The 26,953-nt window shown below is 40.3% G+C and overlaps 1 protein-coding gene across 2 annotated transcripts in view; it reads right to left on the reverse strand.

Moving 5' to 3' along the window:
* The window catches only part of LOC126475272 (ras GTPase-activating protein-binding protein 1), a 128,509-nt gene that overhangs the window by 71,794 nt on the left and 29,762 nt on the right, over positions 1-26,953 (reverse strand). For both annotated transcript variants that reach the window (XM_050103013.1, XM_050103002.1), the window contains exon 4: positions 739-855. In XM_050103013.1, the coding sequence (XP_049958970.1) occupies positions 739-855 (117 nt within the window). The remainder of the gene's footprint in view (positions 1-738; positions 856-26,953) is intronic.

The raw sequence follows: 26,953 nt of genomic DNA on the forward strand, positions 1-26,953 counted from the left end.
CTATTTTTTATTGAACTTCATGGAAAATATAAAATTCTGCAGTAACTCTGCAAGATTTGATTATGTCGAAACCATTGCAAAAGTATGATTCCCTAAAACAACAAATGCTGCCAGGACGATGTGATGTTGCTACAGAACAGAAAATCAGATTCATAAAGCTAATGTAGAGAAAACCAATGTAAGAAAGATATTTAGATTAGTAACACCCACTGCATTGCGATTTTAGCAATTTTCTCTTGTGTATCTTAATTTCAATTAGATCCATCAACTACAAAGCAGTGCTGTTTTCTTTAAAACAGCAGCATCGAATACTGCTCTCAGATCCATCAACTACAAAGCAGTGCTGTTTTCTTTAAAACAGCAGCATCAAATACTGCTCTCGGTTGCCAAAGTGATCTTACATCTGTTATTTTACAATGCCTCATTCTTCCCAGTAAGAGAACTACATTCTCGCCCTTCTTATGCTTTGCTTGATAGTCCTTCCACCGCACTTCACTGAAATGCACTTTGCATCAGGATCTAACCCCCCAATTCTCAATCAATATATGTAGTATTGACTGAATGATGATTTCTGCCAACATATCAAATTTTTTAAAATTCTGTAGGTGAGCAAAGTTAATAGAAAACATTACTGCGTTAATAACAGTATGGTGAGCAACAAATATTCAAACAACTGAATACTGTAATTAACTAGCAAACCCAACAAAAGGCCAACTGCTTTAATACATAAATACCAACCTGATAGCGAAATATGTCATTGTGAACATAATACTGCCTTGGTGCCTGTGCCGCTAGAACAAAAGTTTGAGTAAAACGTCGCATTGGTTGACCACTGTTTGACAGTTCACCTGTTACCTGCAAACCAAAAGCCAGTTTCAATAGCTGCTGTCATAACCAACGAAAGCCGGCTGACACATTATTGACATGTACTCTCTTACTGAGCAGATAAAAAAATAAAATTGAGAATTATTTCTCCTTTTCTACATTATTAAACAATGGAAAGTTCAGGAAGGAATGCAACAATATTAGAAAAGGATAGTTGCTACTCACCATATAGCAGAGATGCTGAGTCACAGATAGGCACAACAAAAAGAGTCAGAAAATAAGCTTTCAACCAACAAGGCATTTGCAAAAAAAACAGACACCAGGTGCACGCGCGCACGCACACACACACACACACACACACACACACACACACACACACACACACACACACTCACTCTAGCACAGTCTCTGGCAGATGAAGCCACAATAAGAACAGCAGGAGTAGCGCATGATGGGAGAGGCAACTGGGTGGGGATAAGGAGGTGGCTGGGGTGGGGAGGGGGACAGATAGCAGGGTAGGTGTGGAGGACAGTGAAATGCTGCTGGGTAGTGTCCAGGGATGAGGTGGAGAGAGGGTAGAATAGCTAGGTGCAGTTGGGTTAGACAGAGGGCGGGGGAGAGGGGGGTGTGGGGGGGGGGGGGGGGGGTTGGTGGAAAAGGAGAGAAGTAAAAAGACTGATGTGTTGGTGGAATAGAGGGCTGTGTAGTGCTGGAATGGGAACAAGGAAGAAAGAAAGTTTTGGAGAGAGATAATTACATTCTCCAGCTTGTTCCCATCTTACAGGGTGTTTTCCAGAAGAATTCTTTAGCAAACATTATAACATAGCAATATTCGCAGAGAATAAAATAAAACTTTATTTATACATAGTAAGGTATTATCAGGAGAATAACAAGGAAGAAAACCATCTCCTCATAAAAACTCATCCCCTATACACAATACTGCAGTATTAAATATCAAATAGTAAGATGTATTCATAAATTTCATGAAATATTAATGAGGTGGAATCCAGAATTTTCAGGACTGGTGCTGCCATCTGGAAAGTAGTAGTAGTAGTAGTAGATCTTTGCACTGCTAGGTGGCAAGAGCTGCACATCTGATGAGTCAGTGTGTGGAGTGGCATTCAGCTGGGAGGATGTGTTGAGTGTCCACAGTGATTTCCGTAATACTCTGTGTTTGGTGTGTGGTAATTTTACGATGGATCCGCGAACAGCACAGCACGTGTGTATCAAATTCTGTGCGAATCTCGGGAACAGTGCTACGTAGACCCTTGCAATGATTCAAGTGTTTGGGGGACAGAGCATGAGCCGTACACATGTGTGAGTGGCATGCTCGGTTCAGGGCCGGCCATACAGACGTTGAAGATGATGCTCAGACTGGAAGGCCCGTTAGCCGCACAACACCACAGATTGTTGCCAAACTTCAACAATTGGTTCATGTGGATCGACGTCTAACCATTCAAGAGCTTGCAGATGTAGTGGGTATTGGTTATGGGACATGTCAACGAATGTTGACTGATGAATTGGGCACGCATCGTGTCGCTGCAAAATTTGTGCCAAGGATCTTGACTGCCAATCATAAGCCACAGCGTGTTGTTGTGTGCACGGACCTTCATCAGACCGCATCTGACGCTCCAACCTTCTTGTCATGGGTTATCACCAGCGACGAGAGCTGTATTTAAGGTTATGTCCCAGAGACAAAGCAAGAATCATCCCAGTGGAACAGCCCGGGCTCTCCAAGACCCAAAAAAGCGAGACAAGTGAAGAGCAAAGTGAAGAGAATGATCATCATTTTCTTTGACACCAAGGGTATTGTGCACAAAGATTTCGTCCCACCCTACCAAACAGTGAATTCCGCGTACTACTGTGACGTTTTGCAACAGCTCCACGAAAACGTGCGGCGACAACGGCCTGAACTTTGGCGTCAAGGGAACTGGCTGCCGCATCACGACAATGCACACTGACACACATCCTTACCTTGCAACTTCGTGCTATTCCCAAAACTGAAACTCAAGTTGAAAGGCAGTCGGTTAGACATTCTAGAGAGGATTCAAAAAGCATCGCTGGCGGTGATGAACACCCTCAAAGAACAGGACTTCCAGAAAATGTTTGACCAGTGGCAGAAGTGCTGGGACCAGTGTGTACGTGCTGATGGCAACTACTTCAGGGTGATGGTGACCATTAGTCCAAAGGAAAGGTTTTTAACAGATGGCAGCACCAGTCCCAAAAATTTTGGATAGCACCCTGTATTATACAGAATAGGCACAAGAAGATAACAAACTGTGCACATTTGTTGCAACTAATTTGTTATTACGTGCAGAAGATTTGTTAACATTCCACATAAAATACAATGGTCATTCAATAATTTGATAATTTATGCATTTGTTCCAATGGGCTACAAGCCATTTTATTCCAACTGTAAAGAACTTTATCTTCTTGTTTGAACCAATTTCCCACAAATTGTTTCACGTCCTCATTGTCACGGAACCTCTTCCCACGTAATGCCACCTTCAATGCACCAAACAAATTGAAATCACTAGATGCTAAATCAGGACTGTAAGGGGGTGAGGCAGTACTTCCCAGCCAATTTTGTTGATGGTTTCACGGGTTAGTTGAGCAATATGAGGATGTGCATTGTCCTGCTGGAGAATCACACCTCTCCTATGAGATCCACGTCTCTCTCTCTCTCTCTCTCTCTCTCTCTCTCTCTCTCTCTCTCTCAGGTTGGCTTCACCTTGTTTAAAAGCAAATCAGAGTAGTATTGACTGTTCATTGTACGCTGCTCTTTGAGCTTTTAAAAAAATAAAAAAATAAATAAATAAAAAAAATTAAAAAAATTAAAAAAAACAAAAACACTGGACCTTCAGCATCCCAAAACACCGTCAACGTGACTTTTCCTGTTGATGCTTGGGTTCTGATTTTTTTCTTGACAGGTGAGTTGGTGTGCTTCCTCTCCATGCTTTATCTTTTTGATTCTGGCTCAGAATAGTGAACCCAAGTTTCATCACAAGTTAAAATTTTATTGAGGAAGTGCTCACCTTATCTTTCATAATGTTCCTTTAGCTCTGTGCGCACCCTCAATCTTGTTTCCTTGTGTAGCTGCGTCAACTCCTTTGGGACCCATCTTGCACGTTTTGCGGTACTTCAGCTTGTTACAAATAATATTATGAACGGTACCATTACTAACTTTAATGTTATCAACTATCACTTCCACAGCCACACAGCGGTCGGCAGGAATAATGTCATCAATTCGACTTTCACGTGAGGGAGTTGAAACTGCTACTGGTCGACCAGAAGGATGTTCGTCAGTCACCGAGTCATGACCATTTTTGAACTGTTCTACGCACTTACCTTCACCATAGATTTTAGACATTCTACAGTACATTTTCACTGGTTTCTCACCTTCAGCAAGTAAAAAACAAATAACCGAACACTGTTTAACTAATGCGAACATTTCATTTCAAGCGGACTCGTCATCTTGAAACATATTTTTGAGGTTACAAACGAAAACAATGTTGATACATCAGCTGATCAGGGCTCATCCCAGTAATACCAATTTACGGGGTGTATACATGGGCAAGGAAAAAAAAATTGCTGTATCTTTCCAGGATTTCCCGGTTAAAAATACACTTTCTCCCGGATGAAAACACACTTTTTCCGTGTTATTAAGTACAGTATATTTTCCCTTGGAACTGTAAAACTTATCAATCCTTTGAATGGTTATGTTTTTATACACGGGCGTAAAATTTCCCGGCACTTTAGAAAATGAAACTCAGGGAAGAAAACTCCTTTTGGAAAGATTTTCGATGTGCAGCAACATGTAAGCTGCATATTTTCGTATTACGAAAGTATAAATTCGAATTCCACCAAACACCGAATGTTACTTTCCGAACCATTGTAACTGAAATTGCGATGCGCTTTTGTAAGCCAGTCATAGCTCATGCCGATGACAGCGGGTATTCAGACCACAGGATATGTGAAGTAGTCAGCTAATAGCAACATCACTGTTAAACAGGAAAAGTTAATGTTTTAAATTAATATACATAGTGTTGTTACAAGAAAAGCAAAGCTTTCACATATAATATTGATATTTTTTACGCGTATTACACTTTAAGATATATCGCAAATGAGCCAGTAAAATTTTTTAGCTGAGTCCAGTGACTTGTCCACGAAATTTTTTGCAAATAAATTAGCTACCGCAGAGGAGAGAGAGAGCTTCCTGTAGCACTACATCAAGTTGCTCATAATAACGATATAAACGCCTGATCTTCTGGGCTCGAAATACTGCTAAATGGCTCGTCATCAAATGCTCTGTGATTTAAGAAATTCATCGTACATTCTCGCACGTAGTTCAACTTGCGTAAAAGGTAATTTACTTTGAAAGCAGTGCTTTTCAAACTACCATTCGCAATATTTTCCCGTGACCTGTTAGAAATAGGTTCATTTCAGCAGTTGTCAGAGAGCGCCAGATAACAAGCATCACAGCCGCTATGATGCAGGAAGCTCTTATGTTCGTACGTGTAACAGACATCAGAGGATACTATAAGAGCACCGGAATTTCGTGAACCATACTAAATTGGCACATTTAAAGTGCACACTTAAAGAGCACATTCATATGTCCAGATTCTCAATGAAGCTTGTATTAAGCTTTTCAGTGTGGGTTTTGGGATGTAAATTTTCTTGGAGTACCAGTACTTTATTAACTCATTTTTGATTCTTTATCATGTCATAATGCCATACGTGCTAGAAGATGAAAACGTGAACTTGAAATGCAGCGAGCGGTTGAAATTAGCCAATAGTGTGGAACTAAACACTTTGTTTCAAACACAATGACTGCCTCAGCGTAAATGATTAATAAAAACCAAATTTCTTTACCAAACTGACAAAATTAACATCATTCTATAAGGTGATTAATGCATGGGTGTCAGATAAGTGGAAATAAAATAAAATCTGAAACTAATAATGTACATTAGCCTTCTTTAATCATGTGAATGTATTTTAGTTCACTTGATAGCTACCAGCCACAGAAATCCATTTTGTTTTCATATGACGTTAGAGCAGTAAACAAAGAGGAAACAGCAAAATCACTAAATGTAAACACATGTAACGTGGAGATTACACACTTCCCCACTAACTCAGATTGCTCTGTGCATCAGCCTCGGATCTACGATATTTCCGAACCGGGGCAATACTTAGACGTGGCACCACGCGCCCTCGAGCATTTGAGATACAACGTCAAAAATTTTTTTAAAAAAATCGAGTTTTCAAAAATATGTTCATTTTGTAGCGCACATCTTTCTGAAGAGTCTTATACATAAAACATACATGTTCGAGGAAATGTAAGACATGTTATTTGGTCTTAAGTGTGCCCAAATGCAGTGCCACCCCACTTCACACACACATTCTTCTATCGTATGTCACTGCATTTCGCTCCGTGGAACTGAAACGTGTATATTTTGTATTGGACGCCATCAAACTATATTCAGGCCAGTGGAAATTAAACTGTCTTATGGCGCCTCTCCTGCTCCCAGTTGCCTGATTTGACATCCTGCCCTTCTTCCTTTAAAAATAACTTTGTTTTGGTGACATAAAATTAAATATAGGATACATAAAACCAGTAAAGGAAAGAGACAAGCAATAAAGTACACATTTCTTCAAGCCTTAGCGCCAAGAATTGATTTTTCTCTCTAATCTTGCTACAGCTTTCATGACGTGCTTTCCTTTCTGCGAAAGAATCTATTACCTCATCAAAGTTCGTCAAACATTTTGCTACATGAAAAATCGAAATAATAGCGTTGTCTAATACTGAGTAAGCTGTTAATACAAATAGTACCCAAGACTGGTGTGGTTTCTCGATCTGATTACGTCTATTTTGTCACTGTCTGTTAGATAAAACAAAATAGGCCTTTCTAACACTGCAGGCTTTGCAACACACACCAAATAAACGAGACTGTTTTGGCACAAATGGTCATTTTTATAACAAGACAGAACATAATTCACGAAGACCAACATCAAATGCCTATTAGGCCAACTACAAGCAAAAACCTTTGTTAGAAAATAGTTTCACATTTCATTCATATGCTCCAGTTTCTCGAGCACGAGATCGAAAAGCAGTAGTACGAGATTTTTATATAAATTTGGAATCGTCATTTTCTTCCCTAATTTGTGTGATGTCCCTGTTTCTTCTCCTTCCTCGTTCTAACAAACAATCTTGTCATGACTAATTCTGGAACTATTCCTGCCTTTGTCAAAACTTATTCGCCGGTTAACTTTACTAATCCAGCCAGAATCACTGGTTTAGTTATCCCTAATTATTCTCCGGTTAGGCATTGTTATGTTCGTACAAAGCATTTTCAGCGCTACTTCCACAATAGAACTTAAGTGGCTGCTAGACAGGGACTGTACAACTGGCCCTTACTAGTGTAGCGATCTGGCCAAAAATTTTCTGACAACATTTCATTTTCCTGCATACACCGAGAAGATAATACGTAATCTTTATTACCTGTTATTCCTGTTAGTCGTTAATTTCCACTCTGGTAGTCTAAATCTAAGGATTTCCCTAGTAATCGCCGGCTGCGGTGGCCGAGCGGTTCTAGGCACTTCAGTCCAGAACCGTGTGACTGCTACGGTCACAGGTTCGAATCCTGCCTCGGGCATGGATGTGTGTGTTGTCCTTAGGTTAGTTAGGTTTAAGTAGTTCTCAGTTCTAGTGGACTGATGACCTCAGATGTTAAGTCCCATAGTGCTCAGCGCCATTTGAACCATTTTCAACCTAATAATTATGACAAAGCTGATCATTCGCAAACTAAAACTACAACATAATGAGACAGTGATTGGCGTTCACTCGTTCCGCTTTATTCCGCACAGCTCGTGTAGTCTGGTCCCCTTTTGGCGCCCCCCCCCCCCTTTTTTTTTTTGGGGGGACAACACACACACCCACGCGCAAGGGAGGATTTGAATCTCCAACAAGGGGAGCCGAACGAACCGTGACAAGTCGCCCTAGACCGCACGGCTACCATGCGCACCTTATGATTCATTCAGAAATCAACTTACAGAGTGTGTTCAAAAACAACAGGGATGGGCATCAAAATCATATGTGTAATCGATAGACCAGCGTGCGCTTCACGCTGGGCACTTTGTGAGACATGGTTTTTTCTCCTCAAGAATATGAATTTGGCGACCCCCTTCCCCCACCCCTCCCTCCTAGATCAGGGTCCACTGTGCATGAGTGAATCTGGGAGCGCTCTTTTTTTTCCTTTTTTTTTCTAATCACGTTTTGTACTATATTGTTCGTTGAATTTGTTCGTGGCGGACATCCAATGACACTCGCTCAGGCTGTTCGTTGATCTGTTCACTCAGTTTTTTATTACAGAGGGTAGCTAAACCCTCTGACCGAACATGCTGAGCTACCGTGCCAGCATGCAGCTTGGGTGCGGCAGTAAAATTTTTCCCGGTTGCATCTAGCTGCTTGCTGCGACTGCTTACATAACCAACAGCCACATTTCTGTAGCCAGAAACGGGAGAAGGTAATACATGCCACTCAACTGCGCATGCGCATGAACCTGCTTGTAACTGCTAAAAGGAATCTAATGTAAACAGATGTGACGTCATGCTCATCGGAGGCTATTTGTTGTTATGAAGCATTGCATAGTCTTCCTAAAGCCTTTGACACATTTTGCTGTTGGGAAACGCTTGTATGAGCACTGTGTTTTGTTGTTGTATATGGCACATTTCCTTTGCAAATTTTTTTATATTTGCGTTTCTTTTTTCTCGTTCACATTTTATTGTTGCAGTATTACTCTGCAGGAGCAGGATATAGTAATATCCTTTGTTGGAGTATCCATTCCTACCAGTCAAAGTTACAAAAATTTAACTGAAAACTAAAACAACGAAAAATTCCCGGAATTCTAAAAAATTACCGGGTTTTTCCCCGGTTTTCTTCCCGGGATCTCCCGGTTGTCCTGGGTCATATACACCCTGATTTAAAGCCATAAAAATACCAAACTTTCCCTACAGTTTTTCCCCAGACCAATTTGTGTCTCTAATTATTGAATAACCCTCATATATTTTCCTGGCCAGCCATGTTCATTAGCCGAGTTAGCTATTATGGTAACTTTCAGCCAGTTTCTGGCCGCTGCGGGAAAGGAGATTTTGTGCACCCTAAAAAAAATGGGGTGGCCTTTCTGTAACGCTTCTAAAAGGATTGTGGCTAGAATCTACATGGTGGGCTTAGAGGGACAGTAATCTTCCCCACAATGGCTATTGTTTCCAACATCCATCATAGGAAAATTTCTTCTAGTCCTGGCAAAAGGCAGCATCTCACATAAATACTGCAAGCAGGAGTACGAAGTGGCCATTAAGGAAACCTCTATTCTGCTCCTGATTCTGACTGACAAAGGCGTGTGTGTTAAATAATTTTGTGGATTTGTTTTGGAGCTGTGACATCAAGAGTTGGCCAGCAGGCTTCACGGAATTCAAGTTTTAAAACGATTATTATTAAGGAAGTCTGGAGTTAGTGATCCATAATGGTCAACTGGGATACTTTTCCAGGGTAATAGGTAATTTTGGTAAAACTGTGTGTTACCCAACATCTATCTAACTGACGAATGAAGAGCTTGACAGCTGAAACCATTGTTTATTACTATAGTATAAGAGGTGATGAAAAAGTTTCTGTTCAAAGGCCATACAGTCAAAAGTCAGTGTGACAATTGAGCAAATTCACCATGAGCATGGAGACAACCATCCCACCGACACAGCCGGTTGAAGATACCCATTCGTTACACCATGTACTGCTGCATGAAGAAGTCCACAACTGCCTGTTGCACATTCTTGTCAGACAGGAAACATTAATCCTTCATGGACATATAAGGAACGTGCTGTGGCGCGCACAGTCACACAAACGCAATGGTCGGCCAACGCGGCAGAGTTAAGTGGCGCCTGCAACTTAGTGCCGGCACGTTCCACCAGCCGACACTAGAGGCATTCCCGCCAAACATTCAATCAGCCGCAAACTACGCACGCACGCAAGCCTCTTTCTGGCGCAGATGGTCACACTATGATATCACCATCCACCAGTCAGGGATCGCCAACGGCCGCCAATCATCACTCCGGAATCAGTGGAAGAAGACTGGAGCCACCATGTTAAATAGCCGGAAGAAAGGGAAACAGGAATCTTTCGACCCGCCACAGACTGCCGCCCGGAAGATACTTCGACACAGCCATACTTCGACACAGCCGAAACGTCCAGGTGCCACGTCTTCGCTACGCCAGCCATTGACCCTGGACTCTGCACCCATCTACTTCCTCGGCATCCACCAGAAAACATCGAGAGAAAACCCGACAAAGGAATGTAAATTCCGTTCAGTTGCTAATATTTCATATCAATAGGGTGGCATATTCTTTGGCTTGTTATAAAATTTTGGTAGGAGAGGAAGCTTTTTGTTTTTGAAGAAAGTTTATCTTTTTGTAAAATTAAGCGGTGGCCTTGCTCCACCTAATAACAATTTTTGTTCACACATGGATGTTAATCTGTGGATATAACAGAACTGAAGGTATGATAACTGCATGGGGAGAGATCACAACTATAGGGCTGTTGCCCAAGTGTCTCCCACTTGAGTTGGCTTAACTTCTGCATTACAACTTTTGCAATATTAGGGTGTCCTGTGTTGAATCACAAAAAATTGGCACACTACTCCACAATGGTGGTTTCTGACACACATACTGCCCCACACATGTTCTCCATTATCCAATGGATGTCTACAGGTTTTTGTCCTTCAGCAGCCGAGAGAAGAATGACAGCTTGTTGGTCATGTGTGGACACATTTTGTAATAATGTAGCTACAGCTCATGTTTCCATATTTACTGTATACATCAGAAAGGCAAGAATGCCACACTAATTCCTTGCCTACAAGGCAGTGCTTATTTACTGCACAAGAGACATTCTAAATTGCAAAGACACTGCAACAAGCCCCTCAAATGAAAATTTTTCGATCACCCCTGATTGTTTAAAAGTTTACACTGTTTGGAAGTTTTGGTTAATGACCATGCGCATGAACTTGTACCCATGGATTCTATGAATTCCACGAATCTTCAAGTGGGGATCACCCGATTTGGTAGTTATTCTGTGTTGTGGCATGCCAACCTGGAGAAACAATTTGCGCTTTTGAATAAAGAGCACACTTTGACAATGAAGATGAGATCACAAAGTATCTCATTAACTGTCATTTGGAGAGAACCGTCATTTGTTGCTGTCAGACAGAGATCATGCTTATGTCGTGCTGAATGTTTGGATTGTAACTGTGTATGCATTGTTCTTTTGTCTGCAGCAACTGTAACACAATTCAGATTCCAGCATGAGAACCACCACAACGGAGAAGAAATACAATTTATTTAATACACATTGTTATATCTGAATATTTAATCAAGCAGCAGCAGTTCAGAGTTGGAGAATATCAATATTCTTAATTTGCACAAACTTAGACATTCAAGAATAAAGGCAGCAAACCACAATTCTGACAACAGTGCTAAATAACATTAAATTTGCATTTCAATTGCAAGAACTCAACAACCTGGAGGAAGCTATTAAATTCAAATTACAATGCAGCACTTGGAACTGCTAAGTTACACAGTATTAGGGTGACAACAGAATTTTTTGTCTTAAATGTGGGTCCCAGAATAAATGTGCATTACCATTAGAGAAGATACTAAATTTTTTTTGACCAAAGAATTTCCGATGAACATCACTCTGTTCTGAACAATAAAGGCAACAGCAGAAATACGACGACATAGCAGTTCAGTAATTATGTCTCAAAACAATCAACAAACTTCAAAGAATTTGTCAATCAAAAAATAACAAAACATTCAATCAATAATTATGTTGAAAAAGAAATAAAGTCCAAAGTCTTAACACGATCAGTGTGATTAGGAAGAGCTGCTAGTCTCATCTGGTTGGTAATTTTGTGATGGATAGGAGAATCAACATCAACTGCTCAACTGCCAAAGGAATGTTAATTCACCAAATACAATGACCCAGTTTCCTGGCAATTTCAGGATGTGGTGACCCAAGTAAGTATTCTTATAGAGCTGTGTTAAAACTAAAGGGATGTGTGTATGTGTGTGTGTATGTGTGTCAGTTACAGGAGAAAATTAGTTGTGAACTACATACTGTTTTAACTGTATAGCATTTGTAACTAGATATATGGATGATTAACATTATCAAATAATTTTACAAGCTCTTCTCAATGTTAATAATTAGCTCCATGCATAAGATGCTGAGTTACAAGCGCTACTCAAGTCTTGAGGTGATTAAATACATAAGCTACATAAAAATACAGAAAAATTTTGTACTAATGTAGAAATGTCAATAATATGAAGCTGTGATGAGAAGTGTGAATTAAAAACACTGATAGATGCTTGGGGTGTTACTGATCAAGAAACAAGCTTTTACTGGAATAGACACAATCGGTGAGAAAATAATTCGTCAAAACATAATGTTACATGTACAAGGCTAAAAAATAACGGAACTGTTGCTGCAAAACATTTTACTTCGAGAACATACAAATTTAGAGATTGTCTTCGTCAATGCAATCCCCTCCTTTATCCCTATAATTCTGTATGTTAATTTTCTATTTTCCATTGATGGAAATAGTGCTGTAAGTCTTCCTCTGTGAGCTCCTTGACGAAGCATTCTGCTTTTTCTTTCACTGCTTCAACGGATTGAAATCTTGTTCCTTTTAAAGCTGGTTTCACCTTAGGGAATAGACAAAAGTCACATAGTGCTAGGCCAGGCAAATAAGATGGGTGGTCAATACTAGGATGCCATACTCTGCTAGAAACCTCTTGACAGACAATGCGGCATGAGCAGGTGCACTGTCTTGATGTGGAACATGTGACTTGTTCTTCCACAATTTGGGTCTTTCTTCCTTATTTTCTCATGGAGCTGAGCAAGAACCTCAAGGCAATAATATCGATTAATAGTCTGACATTCAGGAACCCCGTGAAGATACAACATTCTATGACTATCGTCCTCTCGGATAAGTTCAGCCCTTCAAATGCATAGATTGGCACTTAGTTTCTGAATCATAAATGAAAAACCAAGATTTGCCATATTTTCACTCTTTCCAAGAAATTAGGATAATTTTCAATGGTATTCAAAGTGTCAGTACGAAGTTTTTCAGAAGATGCTTTTTGTTCGCTCTAGAGAATTTTCAACACCAACACCAATTTCGCACACACTTTTCTCATGTTAAACTGGTTATGTAAAATGTACCTTATGCATTGTGTCCTACAGTTACAGCAATCAATCAGACATTCAACAGACAGTCAGGCCAAATCAGATTAAGTACATTTTCGATATTTTCTTCTGGTTTTTATGTTTAAGGGTGTCCCAAGCGTGAGTCATCTCCCCATCTCAGCCATCCCGGAAGCACTAGAACTATTCAAACACTCGCAAATATGATGCGCAGTCTTCACCATACACGTCTTTTAGTGGAAGATTGGTTTCAGTAACAGTTTTTACAAGTCTCATGTGAAAACTTCACAATTCATTGCTCTATTATTACATTTACCGTTTTTCAAGCAAAACATAGTAATGGCTCATAGCTCTTATGCAAAAATAAAGGTCATGGCCACAATGATTTGTCTACAGACGCCAGAAACAGTGCATTAGACTGAGAAGTAACTTCACAGTTACTGGTCATTTATCTTTGGCACCTGCATACCTACTATGTGACAGAACCAGTCCCGTTATTTTTATAATCACAACTCATATATACTGAGGGAATCAGAAAAATAAAGAAATAGGTAAAAACTTGCCCCAACTGGAATCTAACACCTTATATAAGAGGAGTGATCAGACGTTAAGTTTATAAAGCCTGCAGTGAAACCTGTACATTTCATTTCGTACAAAAAAAAAACAGAAAACTGATAGTACATGCACTGGGCTATTTTTTTGACAGTCCCCATGCCAGTTTAGGCAATTGTGGAATCGTAGGATGGATTTGAATATACCTTAGTGGTAAAAATCCTATCGTCATGTGATCAGCCACATTGACACAGTGTTCTAATACCTCATCTGAAACAAATTATCGGTCTCCTAGGTGCACCTTCCAGTAGGGAAAAAGGTGAAAGTTGCTTGTAGCTAGGTCTAGGCTGTAAGGAGGGTGGTCAATGAAATGCCAGAGAAACTGCTTCAAAAGCGTGGTTGTCTGCTTGGCTTTATGAGCCACACATCTTCATGAAGGAAGATTACACCCACAGTGAGATGTCCTGAACATTTCCTGCAAATCACTTCACATAATCATGTCAAGGCCTTGCACCATCAGTCAGCAGTCACTGTCACTGTCTTCCCACTTTCCAAAAACTTCAAGAGTATGACACCCAGACTGTCACAAATCATTGTGGCCTTGTGCCTTCCTCGTAGATGATACAACCTTAAATTTCTATGTCTTTTGAGAGGAGAAATTTTCCCCACTCCATTTAGAACCACTTAGACAAGAGGTGTTGTAGTGGATGCACGTTTCATCAGTCATGACAATGCGGTGAAGGAAACCATTTCCTTTCCTGGCAAACAGTTGCACAATTTGCAAACTTGTCCCAACGCTCTTCTCCTTGTGTTGGACTGTTACAATTTTGTGTAACCCATCGGGAACAATATGACACATACTTCCAAATGACATTCCCATTTCCACAATCAAAAGCCGCGACGTGATCCCCATAGTCTAAAAATCAGTTCCTCCACAAGAACCCATAAAGGAAGTCAACAGGTCCAGTGGATGTTAGCGCAAAAGAGGCTGTCTAGTGATTTACTGTCACAAGCCTTTGAAAATATATGGAAATGTCAAAACAAACGGATGAGGATTCTCAAGCACTATGATCCTCATCAACATTCTTTTCTCTACCACCCACGAAATTTCAACACCACTCCGACAACAAGATGACACGGCATTACAGTCTCTCTGTAAACCTCTACCACCTGCCAGTGTATTTCAGCTAAGGGTTAATGTTTCACCCATAGAAATTTAATAACTGATCATCATTCTGACATATCTAGAGAGAGAGAGAGAGAGAGAGAGAGAGAGAGAGAGAGAGAGTGTGTGAGTGTGTGTGTGTGTGTGTGTGTGTGTGTGTGTGTGTGTGTGTGTGTTGGGCTTATGGGTGCTCAACGTCGAGGTCATCATCAGCACTCTGACACGCATTAGAAGAAACAAATGGGTACAAATTTAGTAAAATGGAAGCATACATGCAAAAGAGCGGAAAAAGATGCAAAATGTTGTACAAGAAAATAAAACGTAAGGAAAACAAAAAAGGAGTGTCAAGCAAGGGTGCCACAGGAAATTGTCACTGGCTGGCCATTTACGTAAAATATGGGCGAGCCAGTCATCCTGTGAACAAATTAAGTCCCTCTCCCTAAAATTTTGGTAAAAACATTGGACAAGTCACAGAACTTTAACCACATTCATTTGATTACTTCCTAAAAGAGATGGCAGATCTTCCAGCAGGTAAGCCGCAGCCCGCTGGTCAGAAAATAAAATGTGGCGCACAGTGACCTGGACGCCACAAGCACATATCTAAACAACCAGATTACATTCCAAGTCCATTAAAGGTACATGAGGTCGAATGTAACACTAAATCAAAGAAAAAACTGACACAAGTGTCAGTTCAAATATTTTAGAACAAAGCTCAGATTTAAGTAATGTAGATGTTTGTGTGCCACCTTGTCAACTCTGAAGGAGTGTAATAGTGATTTATTAAAACTAAAGAATACAGCAGGATGCTGAGTTATCTACAACACACCCTTGCTGCCAGAAGTTGCAGCTACTCAAACTCTCTGGGAAATATTAAACGATGTTAATGCACACTGCAATTAAACTAGTGGAACATTTATGTGACAGATTTCAGTCAAGAACTTCTAATTAACTGAGTGGATTTTAGTTGTTTGGTAGCATCTGGTAATAATTTACATGACATGTAAGATGTTTTCATATGAGCAAGCACAAATAATTTAGTATTGACCTCCACAGAAATGATTAGTTACAGTACGGACAGTCAGAGTACAGTAAGATTTGGCTAAACATTTGCATTTCAACTTTACAGAATGTCTCAGGGTTTTAACTGTTTATGGGAGATAAGAGAGATGAAAAAGGAGATCTGAAATGGTAGATAGGTGCCTCGTGCCTATATTAAGCAAAAAGTGAAGTACGTGGATCAAGGGGTCAACTGGCGTACCCAATGATACATGTTGGGGTACGTTTTTTCATGCCATACACGGGAAGAAGTTATAAACATGTAGCATATTACTTCCTGTTTCAATAAATGAAACTATCCTTTAGTTCTACCGATAACTGTTCTTTCCATTTTATTTTCTCTCACTATCCTATCCATAATTCTCAAATAATTACATAAGTACATTAATAATTTACACTTACGACAATGTCAGTTTGTAGTAAACTAACACAAGTTTAATATTACTGTAAAGCCAGAAATATGGAGATAAAAAGAGAAGGGAGGTGGCATTACATTACAAACCTGAAGCCAATGTCCGCCATCTTTACTAACCCAAAACATTGGGTTTACTGCAGTCTTAGCCCCATAGTTCACCACAGTGACACTTACCCATGATATCACTCTGTCACATTACTACAGCAAATACGCATTCAAGAACAGAAAAACATTCAAAATTGCCTTCCTTACACTATGCTATTTATGTTAGCTCTATAAGAAGCATTTGTAATCAGTAGTCTGCTAACGTTTTGGGCTACTTAAAATGGCAAGAAGCCCCGCCATATCTGGTTTCAAAACAACATACAGTGAGTCTGTAGTGCCATCTCCTGTCTTTTTAACCTCCATGGCCAGAAACAATGTACATAACCTATATAAATATTCTTTTTTACATACAAATCCACCAGTGTGAATGTGGATGTTTGCGTTGCCACATCAAGGAGGGGCAGGATGATAAGTCTAAATGTAGACTAAGTTGGATGACTAAGTTGGATGACTAAGTTGGATGACTAAGTTGGATGACTAAGTTGGATGACTAAGTTGGATGACTAAGTTGGATGACTAAGTTGGATGACTAAGTTGGATGACTAAGTTGGATGACTAAGTTGGATGACTAAGTTGGATGACTAAGTTGGATGACTAAGTTGGATGACTAAGTTGGATGACTAAGTTGGATGACTAAGTTGGATGACTAAGTTGGATGACTAAGTTGGATGACTAAGTTGGATGACTAAGTTGGATGACTAAGTTGGATGACTAAGTTGGATGACTAAGTTGGATGACTAAGTTGGATGACTAAGTTGGATGACTAAGTTGGATGACTAAGTTGGATGACTAAGTTGGATGACTAAGTTGGATGACTAAGTTGGATGACTAAGTTGGATGACTAAGTTGGATGACTAAGTTGGATGACTAAGTTGGATGACTAAGTTGGATGACTAAGTTGGATGACTAAGTTGGATGACTAAGTTGGATGACTAAGTTGGATGACTAAGTTGGATGACTAAGTTGGATGACTAAGTTGGATGACTAAGTTGGATGACTAAGTTGGATGACTAAGTTGGATGACTAAGTTGGATGACTAAGTTGGATGACTAAGTTGGATGACTAAGTTGGATGACTAAGTTGGATGACTAAGTTGGATGACTAAGTTGGATGACTAAGTTGGATGACTAAGTTGGATGACTAAGTTGGATGACTAAGTTGGATGACTAAGTTGGATGACTAAGTTGGATGACTAAGTTGGATGACTAAGTTGGATGACTAAGTTGGATGACTAAGTTGGATGACTAAGTTGGATGACTAAGTTGGATGACTAAGTTGGATGACTAAGTTGGATGACTAAGTTGGATGACTAAGTTGGATGACTAAGTTGGATGACTAAGTTGGATGACTAAGTTGGATGACTAAGTTGGATGACTAAGTTGGATGACTAAGTTGGATGACTAAGTTGGATGACTAAGTTGGATGACTAAGTTGGATGACTAAGTTGGATGACTTGTTAACACCTGATTAGATCCAGGTGAGCTCAGCAAAATCATTAAGATTCACATTACCCCCCCCTCCCAACTTCATTGAGTCCTACCGAAAATACTCAGCACAGTGCGAAATTTCAGTTAGCTTCACAGAGTGGTATTTTTCAGTAGGCACGATATTCTTCAATTCAGCAAAAGGTGGTGTCAGTCAGCATCATTGAAATTTGTTCACGGTATAAAGGAAGTTGACAAGTCCTGCGGCAGCTAGTACAAAATAGTCTACCAATCCATCGTCACAAGCCTTTAAAAAATATTGAATGAATAGGGGGATGAGAATACTCTGTTATCTGATATGCAGTCACATAATCCGGGAGTGCCACAAATCTGCTATGGAACAAAATTAGGTCATCATGCAGAATGAATTTAAAGATTTAGTTGATGATGAAAGAGCAGAAAATTACAATATTCGACACGTGGTATTCATTGTTCTGTACATCAAGAAGCATTTTGTGCTAAATTTCAGGTATGGAGCATGTAATGTAATCTGTGGTACGAATAATAAATTTTCAGAAACTGCATTCATTTTTACAGTTTCAGTTCCAACCATTTTCATCCGGAATGGAATACAGGCATCACATTTGAAGTGGACTGCTCACAGTATGACACTGCAAGCTAAGAAAAACTTGTTTCTGATTTAATGGGGATGCATTTCAAAAGAAAATTTCATTGTGGAAGGGAAAAAACTTGGCCGAAAAATACTGACAATGTTCCGTAAGCTCACTACCGTTAAAGAAACGCAAGGTTTGAAGAATTCATTGTGACCTTGAAAAAATTACAAGGATTTTGAGGTCACTGCCAATCTTACATCTGTTTTCAAACTGTTTATGAGCCATTTGCCTTTTCAGTTGAAAGCAGCCTTGTGCATGTGCACATGGAACTGATTGATCTGCAATTTAATTCTTATTTAAAAGACAAATTTTTTCACATTAAACCAGTTCAAAAGGTGTACGTGATTTTCCCCGGGGGAAGTTTTCACTTCTCCATAATGAGGTTGCAAATAATGTTAAAATATTTTGATTAACGTATTTATATTTGAAAGGCTTTTTTTATAATGAAACTAAGGAAGTCATGATTACATGGCATCCAGATTGCGAAAATCTGTGAAATTACACTGTTTGTCCATACGCCAAGTTTGTATTTTATTAAAATTATATTATGTATTCTGCATGCCAAAATAATTAAATAATACTGGAATCTTGTTTAGTCTATTATCTATGTTCTGGAGAAATACAAATATGAAACCAAATCATACGCAGTGCGACTGGGTGAGAGAGCTATGCACAGAATGTCCTGAGGAAAAAGGTATGTCATTGGTTGTTTCCACAAAGCTGAAATACTAAAATTTTGAGGCTTACTCAAAAGTTGCGAATTACAGGAAACCACACAAGTCACAGTGGTACAGTTAATATATCAAATCTGAAACATAAATATGAGATGAGTGTCGAGTTTTGTATGCCAGCCCTAAGGAAGGTTAAAGTTTGTAAAGCATAGCAGTGACTGAAACAAAGAAATCACATTTTCATAAAATATATGTTGTTATATAGGACGGTATGCCTATTGTAAAATAGGGTTATAAGAAATATCGACTGCTTCCATACTGTGGTAGTAGGTGTTAGGATATTTACCAGGGACTTGCACATCCACTTCATAAAATGGGAAAAATCTGGTACGGATCTGTATAAACTGTTTTGTAATACACTGCTCTGAAAACTTAACAGTGAGCGAGATAATGTAACATGACATTAACTACCTGGTAGTGTCTGAAGTCACGTACAGACAGCTGGATGTCACATGGCATGAGATCAGCATTACTGTAGTAAGTGCGGGAATGCAGAAAAACTGTATCAATCAGCAAACAATTACGATGCATTGCAGCGCTTTTCTTAATTACAAAATGGCCCAGAGAGAACTTTGTGAAAGAGGGTGCAATTGCAATCACATTTAACAGGACTACAAGGCATGCAATCTCATGCTCCACAGTGGCATGGTGGCTGCATAGGGGTGGTCTCTTCGTCCAATGATCAGTATGACGTGTTCCAGTGACATCTGCACATCAGCGGTACCATTTGAGATAGTACAGAGAACATAAGCATAAGGAGGACTGGGGTCGTGTAAACTTCTCTCATGAGAGCAGATTCAGATTCAGTCTCAGTAGTGGTTCTGGACATACCCTCAGGAACATGATGCAACTGCAGTGCACCAGCTTGGAGAAGCAGACTATGCCATGACACTGAAGATGACTTCACAAGAAAGAATCTCATTATCTGTCAATTGGGATAGAACCGTCACTCTTTGCTGACAGAGAGATCATGCTATGTCATGCTGAATGAATGAATTATAACTGTTTTTGCAGTGTTCCTTGATCTCCACCAATTGTAACAGAAGCCAAGTGGGACTTCATTCAACGTCAGAAGTTGTTCCAAGGCACAGACGAATGGAACATTTCAAAATTACATGTTCATCCATGTAATCTGCCAGACGTTCCATAATCAAATAAGACGATCTCTCTTGCTAAGCAAGATGACTGTTGGTGCATGCACATTGAAAACTGCTGTAATATTACAATAACATCTTATGCAACTTTACCAGTATGACGACTCTGCACAAAGTGAGAAGACAAGGTAAACAAGTAGGGGGTCTTAAGTGATCCGAATCGTGTAACATGAAGTGGCTTGTCACACAGAACTGTAAAGGTGAGGTGATCTAAATGGCGAGAGATCTCACTCACAATGACTTTCCTCTACAAACAACACAAAACTAACTGTGTTAGATTAGTAAAACATTCCACACTATTTAAGTTTTGCAAACATCAATGAAAAGAAAGCAGTACTCATTAGCGCACACCTGTTCACCAATCTGCTCATGAAAACTGGCTTTTGATTTTAAAGGAACTTCTCCCTTCTTTAAGTACTGCATCATGAAAGTATATATACTTGAATTTAAAATTATGGCAACTTAACAAACTGTCATTCCTGTGATGACTGAACAGTTTGCACCTCCCAGCACTACATAATGAGTCTGACAGCCACATTTTATAGCAAGTGCTCACTACTCAGGTGGCAACTGAGAATGAGCACTCTTACTTGTCTAGCTGCCTCCTGCACAGGCCTGATTTAGTGCATGAGAATGAGAAATGAAAATTTAGCTTCTGCCTGCTGAGATATGTGAAAGAAATACCTGCTACCGACATCTTGTACACAGCAAGTGTACTATTGGCATAAAGGCTACAGCAACAGGTTTCACGTGCTCCCATTATTTTCACTACTACCCGTCTTTCATATTGTGTATGTCAAGATTAGGAATGTGTGGCCATCAGGAAAATGGAAACTTGCGTTCTACAGGTTGGCATATGGAATGTTAAGAATCCTTTATCAAGCAAGTAGTTCAGAACATTTACAAAGGCGGACATAAGTTGAAGTTAGATATAGCAATAATGAAACAAGTGCAGTGGCAGGAAGAACAACACTTCTGATTAGATGAATACAGGGTTATAAATACAAAATCAAATACAAGTAATGGAAGAGTGCGTCTAATGTTGATTAAAAGCAATAGGAATGTGAGTAACCTAATACAGACAACACAGAGTGTGAAAAACTATAAGATAAGAGAAATGAGTCAGGTAGTTATGGGATGCATAATTTAATAGTGACTGAAAACTGAAATTCAACACCAGGAAATGGAAGGCAAGGAAAAGTAATTAGAGAACATCAGAAAAGCCATCTTGTGAAATGCATAATTTAGTCATAGCAAAAGCTTGGTTTTAAGAATCGTAAGGGAAGGTTTTATACATGGAAGAGACCTGGATACACCATTAAATTTCAGCCAGGTTATGTACAGGGAATACTGTCTCCAAAACCAGATTCTAAAATGCATAACACTTTCATGGGCAGATGCTGACTTTTGAGCATATATTTTTTGTTTATGAACTGTAGATTAAAACTGAATAAATTGCAAAAAGGTGCAAAATTAAGGAGATGGAACATGGATAAGTTGGAAGAACTAGAGGTTGTAGAGAGTTTCAGAAGGAGCAATAGGCAACACAAAAGATGGCAAATGGGTAGCTCTGAGAGATTAAATAATCGAGGAGACAGAATCAAATATGCAGAACAACAATGCCCAATAGAAATCCTTGGATAACACGTGAGATACTGAATTCACAAGAGGAGACAACAAAATAATGGAAAAATGTGACATGAAAAAAGGAATACAAATGACTAAAAATATGACTGACAGAACATGTAAAATGGTTAAGCAGGTGTTGCTCAATGACAAATGTGAAAGCATGCACAACAAGGAGAAAGGAAAATTAAAGAGACTTGCGGAGAAAGAACAAGCAGCTTTATGAATATCAAGCACTCAGATGGCAAGCCAGTATCAGCAAAGAAAGGAAAAAGAAGGTTGAAGGGCTATACAATAGACATAAGCTTCAAGACAGTATTATAGAAAAGCAAGAGGAAAATAACAAGGGACGTGGTGAAGAATTTGACAATGTGGCTAAAGGAAATGGTAAAACTGATAAGACTCATTATGACAAGAAGAAAATTTTTATCTAGTTACAGGGAAGAGTGCGCAGGAAAAATGGTAGATTGGCACCTAGGCTTAATAAGCAGATTCATAGGGGTGAAAGATAGAGACAAAGAGGCTTGCGGAGGGTAGACAAGCAACAAGAGCTGCATCAGACCAAGTTTTGGACTGAAGATTATGATAAAAATACAAATCTGCCCAGCAGGGTTAACTGCAGACCTGGGACAGGGTGGCACCTTGGTCTTCTATATGCCCCAGAAACATGCGGAGAAAATATTAATAGCCTACAGTTCAGTATTGTTATGATGGACCATTGTCCTATATAGCACAACAACTCACCCACACTTTAATTTGAGAGTAGTTCACACGATCACTGTCACAATACTTATTCACAGTGTTATGTATATGATATATTGATTGTGTTAAACGCAACCTCACATGTCGAAAAATTCAGTTTACATGAGAGCAATAAAAATTATTACCTCAATATCAAACAAATGTAAAACTATCATCAATATAATACATTTCACTAATAAATTATTACATGAAAAAAATTGGAAATTATAAATTTCAAGTAATGCATTAAATAAAATTTGACGTACTATGTTGTTGTATGAATGAACTGACATACAAGGTTGCAGTTGAACACCATCAACAAGCTTTCCTGATATTGTCTTCCCATTCGTATGTGTCCGCTTCGCTTTCCTGAAACCACGTTGTCTAATTTGCTACTTTATTCTAGTGCCTATTGAAACCAAGCTCCGTAGACAAAACTACAAGGTGCCCATAAATTATCTTTACAACTTAAACTTTAATAACTGTAGAACTATACTAGATGTTAATGAACGGTTTTCAACATGTGGTAAGATAAATCAAAGCTTTTTTTAACCATCCAGGTAATGCAATTTCGACACTAAACTAAACTTGAAAACCTGATAAAATGTCGATGTCTCAGGAGCAACCTTAGTGTGTGGCCTGGTCCATACAGATGACACAGACTAACAGAGGCTGTGTGTAGGTCCGTCAGTAAAATATCGAGTCAGATCGCAGTTGGTCTTCCCAGTTTTGGGCAATGCACAAACTGTCTGAACTGCTGGATGTGGAACAGAGTTGGGTGACATAGATGGGTAGACATCTGATGAACTGTGACTGCGTAACTTGCGTAACCACGCAGTGGTGGTGATACTAGTTTCCACCAGGAGGCTGTCAACAGTGCTTTTACGGAAGGCCCCCGTTGCCAACCACATGCAAGTGTCGTGAACTGGGTCCAGCAGGCTCAGTACAGACAGTGCTACTGACCCATAGGCAACACATCCGTAGTCCAAGCAAGATAATATCAGCGCTTTGTAAAATCCCAGAAGAACTATGTGGGGTTCATGCCCCACGAGGAGTGACTACGGAAACAGAGGGCATTCAGCTTCTTCATGCAAGTTGCCTTGAGCCAGTGGACATGTGGCAGTCCTCAGAAGTTGGCGCTCAGCAGCATGCAGCGATGCAGATGCGTAGTACAGGCGAAGATCATCCGCATATAGCAATAGAGACTGTGGGATCAACTGCATTTGCAATAACATTGATGGGGCAACTGCAAACAGTGTTACGCTCAAAACCAATCCCTGAGGGACTCCAGTTTCCTGTACATATTGGTTGCTGAGAGTCAAATCTATCCTGACAGGGGGGGGGGGGGGGGGGGGGTGAAGAAGAAAAGAAAAGAAGAAAATAGAAAAGTCTGGATAAAAATGGTTAAACTGCCCCAGAAACCTCACTCATGCAGTGTAGATAGTGTATGACCTGCTAGGTGGTATTTTATGCCTTCTGTACATCAAAGAACATAACACTCAGATATTGGCGATGCGCAAAAGCACTACACACTGCGGATTCCAAATGAACCAGGTGATTTATCATGGACCAGAAAGCCCAAAAGCTGCTTAGGAATTGTGATATACGCCCTCCAGCTTCAAGGCACAAAAAGAGACAGCAGTTGACCATTCGTTCGAATAGCTTACACAGCCCATTCGTCAGTGAGATTTTCCTGCAGTTAGTTAAAATATGTAGGTCCTTTCCAGGTTTCAGGGCAGAAAAATAATATTTTCTCACTATTGACAGGGAAATACTTCCTCCCACCAAATGTGGTTAAAAAGCCCGAGAATATGTTTCATTTTGTCGGCACAAAGATGTTTGAGCATTTGGTTGCGACGCAGTGCCAAAAGCGCTGCAAAGTCTGTAAAAGGGATGTTATATGATAAGAGAGCCATGTGCATTGAAAGATGGCAGGCGGGACTCAATACAGCATTTCTGGGTCAGGAAACGAGGATGATAATTACTATGAGTGGACACTTCACTGAAGTGTGTTGTGAAACATTCGCCAAGTATCACGGGGTAAGTGCAGATTTTAACATTGACAAGGATGCCAGGAACCATTGTGGGTGGTGGATGGCCGTAAATGCGGCAGAGTTTAGCCCATGCTCGAGATGATGGGGTGTGAGATCGCATAGTTGACATATATTGCTCCCAACACTCCTGCTTCCTTTTCTTTATCAAAAACTGCGCTTTTGCTCGGAGTCTCTTGAAAGCTATTCTCTTGAAAGCTCCATAGAGGGATGGCACTTGTACCACACAAGCACCCTGCAGTGCTTCCTTACAGCTGTGGCTATGCCTTCAGACCACCATGGCAGTGGCAGTCATCAGGATGAGTCTGAAGAGTAGCTGCTCAGCATGTGTAATACTGTCAATAGTACCCCGTACTAATTTGTCGATATCTGTCACGACTGGCTGCGTAAGTTCTAGATTGTTGTGAGTGGAAAGGGAAAGAATGATAGGAAAATGGTCACTGTCGCAAAGATTGGCAGGGATGAGCAACTAAATCAAAGGGCAAGATACTCTGGCAGCAAACTGCAAGATCAGTAGCTATAAACATTCCGTGGGCCACATTGAAATGGGTTGGATCTCCAGTGCTAAACAGGCAGACATCCAATTCTGAAAGAATGTGTTCTAGTACCTGGCCTCTGAAATTTAATGTCGCTGCCCCACAAAAGATAATGAGCATTCAAGTCCCCCTATAAGAGGAAGGAGCGGGGAGCTGTGACACTCTTTCGAACAGCTCACGATAATGGAAAGATCCGTCTGGGGGTAGATAAACACTGCATATTGTCATCCAAACTGACAGGTAGACATGTAATGGCCACAGCTTCTACTGCAGTGGTAAGGGGCACATGCTCACTGAAAATATCAGAGCGTATGAGGGTACAAAAACCCCACCAGATGCCCTCAAGACATTTGTGTGATTGTTACAGTATGGTTGGTAGTTTATCTGAGCAGGGAGGTGTATTGCCCTAAATGGTGTTTGCTGATGGGCTATGCCAATTGCCGAGTAAATAGCCATTTTGCCATTAAATGACAGAGTTCGGTCAGATGGCAAAGTAACCATTACAGTTCCAGTGAAGGAATACTGGAGTCAGGTCTGAGAAAGTGGAGAATGGAAAAGATGGGTGTGATTACTTTGTTACCAGGTCGTGGTTGACCTGATTGTGGGATCCATCATCCAAGTGCACAGGCTAGACCACTGCAGGGCTGAGGAGCGGAACATCCAAAGCCTAAGAAAGTAGCTTACCTTTCTGCTTAGCCTTCTTATCCTTCTGTGACTTCGATTTCTGTGAAGATTTCCCATTTTTTCTTCCGAGAGAGAAGAGCGCCATACTTTTCTGCAGCCTGCAGCCTGTGGCTGTTGGTCCTTGTCTTGAGAAGGCGGCCACCCTGACAGGTGTCCTCACCCTGACGCCAGAGAATGACTGGACATCTCTGGCCGCACCAATGGTGTGGCAACCACCAGTACTATAGGTGTAGGGTATGAAGGAGCTGACATTCCCTCCCCCAACTGTGGGGCAAGCCCTGGAATATGACAAAGGCCAGGAGTTTTCGTGCGAGACCTTGTCATTGTGTGGACTGTGACACAACAGCTGCAAAATTCAAGGCCACATTAGTCAAATGAAATCTGAAAGACTTTTTCCTTGCACCTTGGTAAGACAGGCAGTCAAGCATTTTATACTCTTGAATTTCCTTCTCCTTCTCGAACATCGAGCATTGCGGTAAACAAGGAGGGTGTGGTTCCGGACAGTTGAACACTGTGGCGGTTGGTCACAAGGACTGCCGTCATGGGATGCTCATCCACATTTTTTGCCCTACATATAACCTCATTAGAACAGCAGGAGGACATGTGCGCGAAACTTTGACACTTAAAACATCTCATTGGAGGATGAAAGTAACACCTGACATCTCACCTATAAATCATGACCTTTACCTTCCCACGTAAAACATTGCCATCGAAGGCTACGATAGAAGCTCCAGTGTCTGCTCTACTTGATTGGAAAGTGCAAAAAATAACAGCATACAGCGGAGAGGTAATCCACCACAGTACGGCATTCTTCTCCAAACGGCCCGCACTTCAGTAAAATTTGGAAAGCGGAGGTCAAACTCAAAAAGGGGACAAGAATTTAAAAAGCCAAAAAATGTGAGGGAGAAGTGTTAAAAACGTGAAAGGAGTAAAAGCCTTCAAAATTCCAAAGACCGGTCACAAGACC

This window comes from Schistocerca serialis, chromosome 1 (genome assembly GCF_023864345.2).
Source record: "Schistocerca serialis cubense isolate TAMUIC-IGC-003099 chromosome 1, iqSchSeri2.2, whole genome shotgun sequence".
NCBI classification, from domain to species: Eukaryota; Metazoa; Arthropoda; class Insecta; order Orthoptera; family Acrididae; genus Schistocerca; species Schistocerca serialis.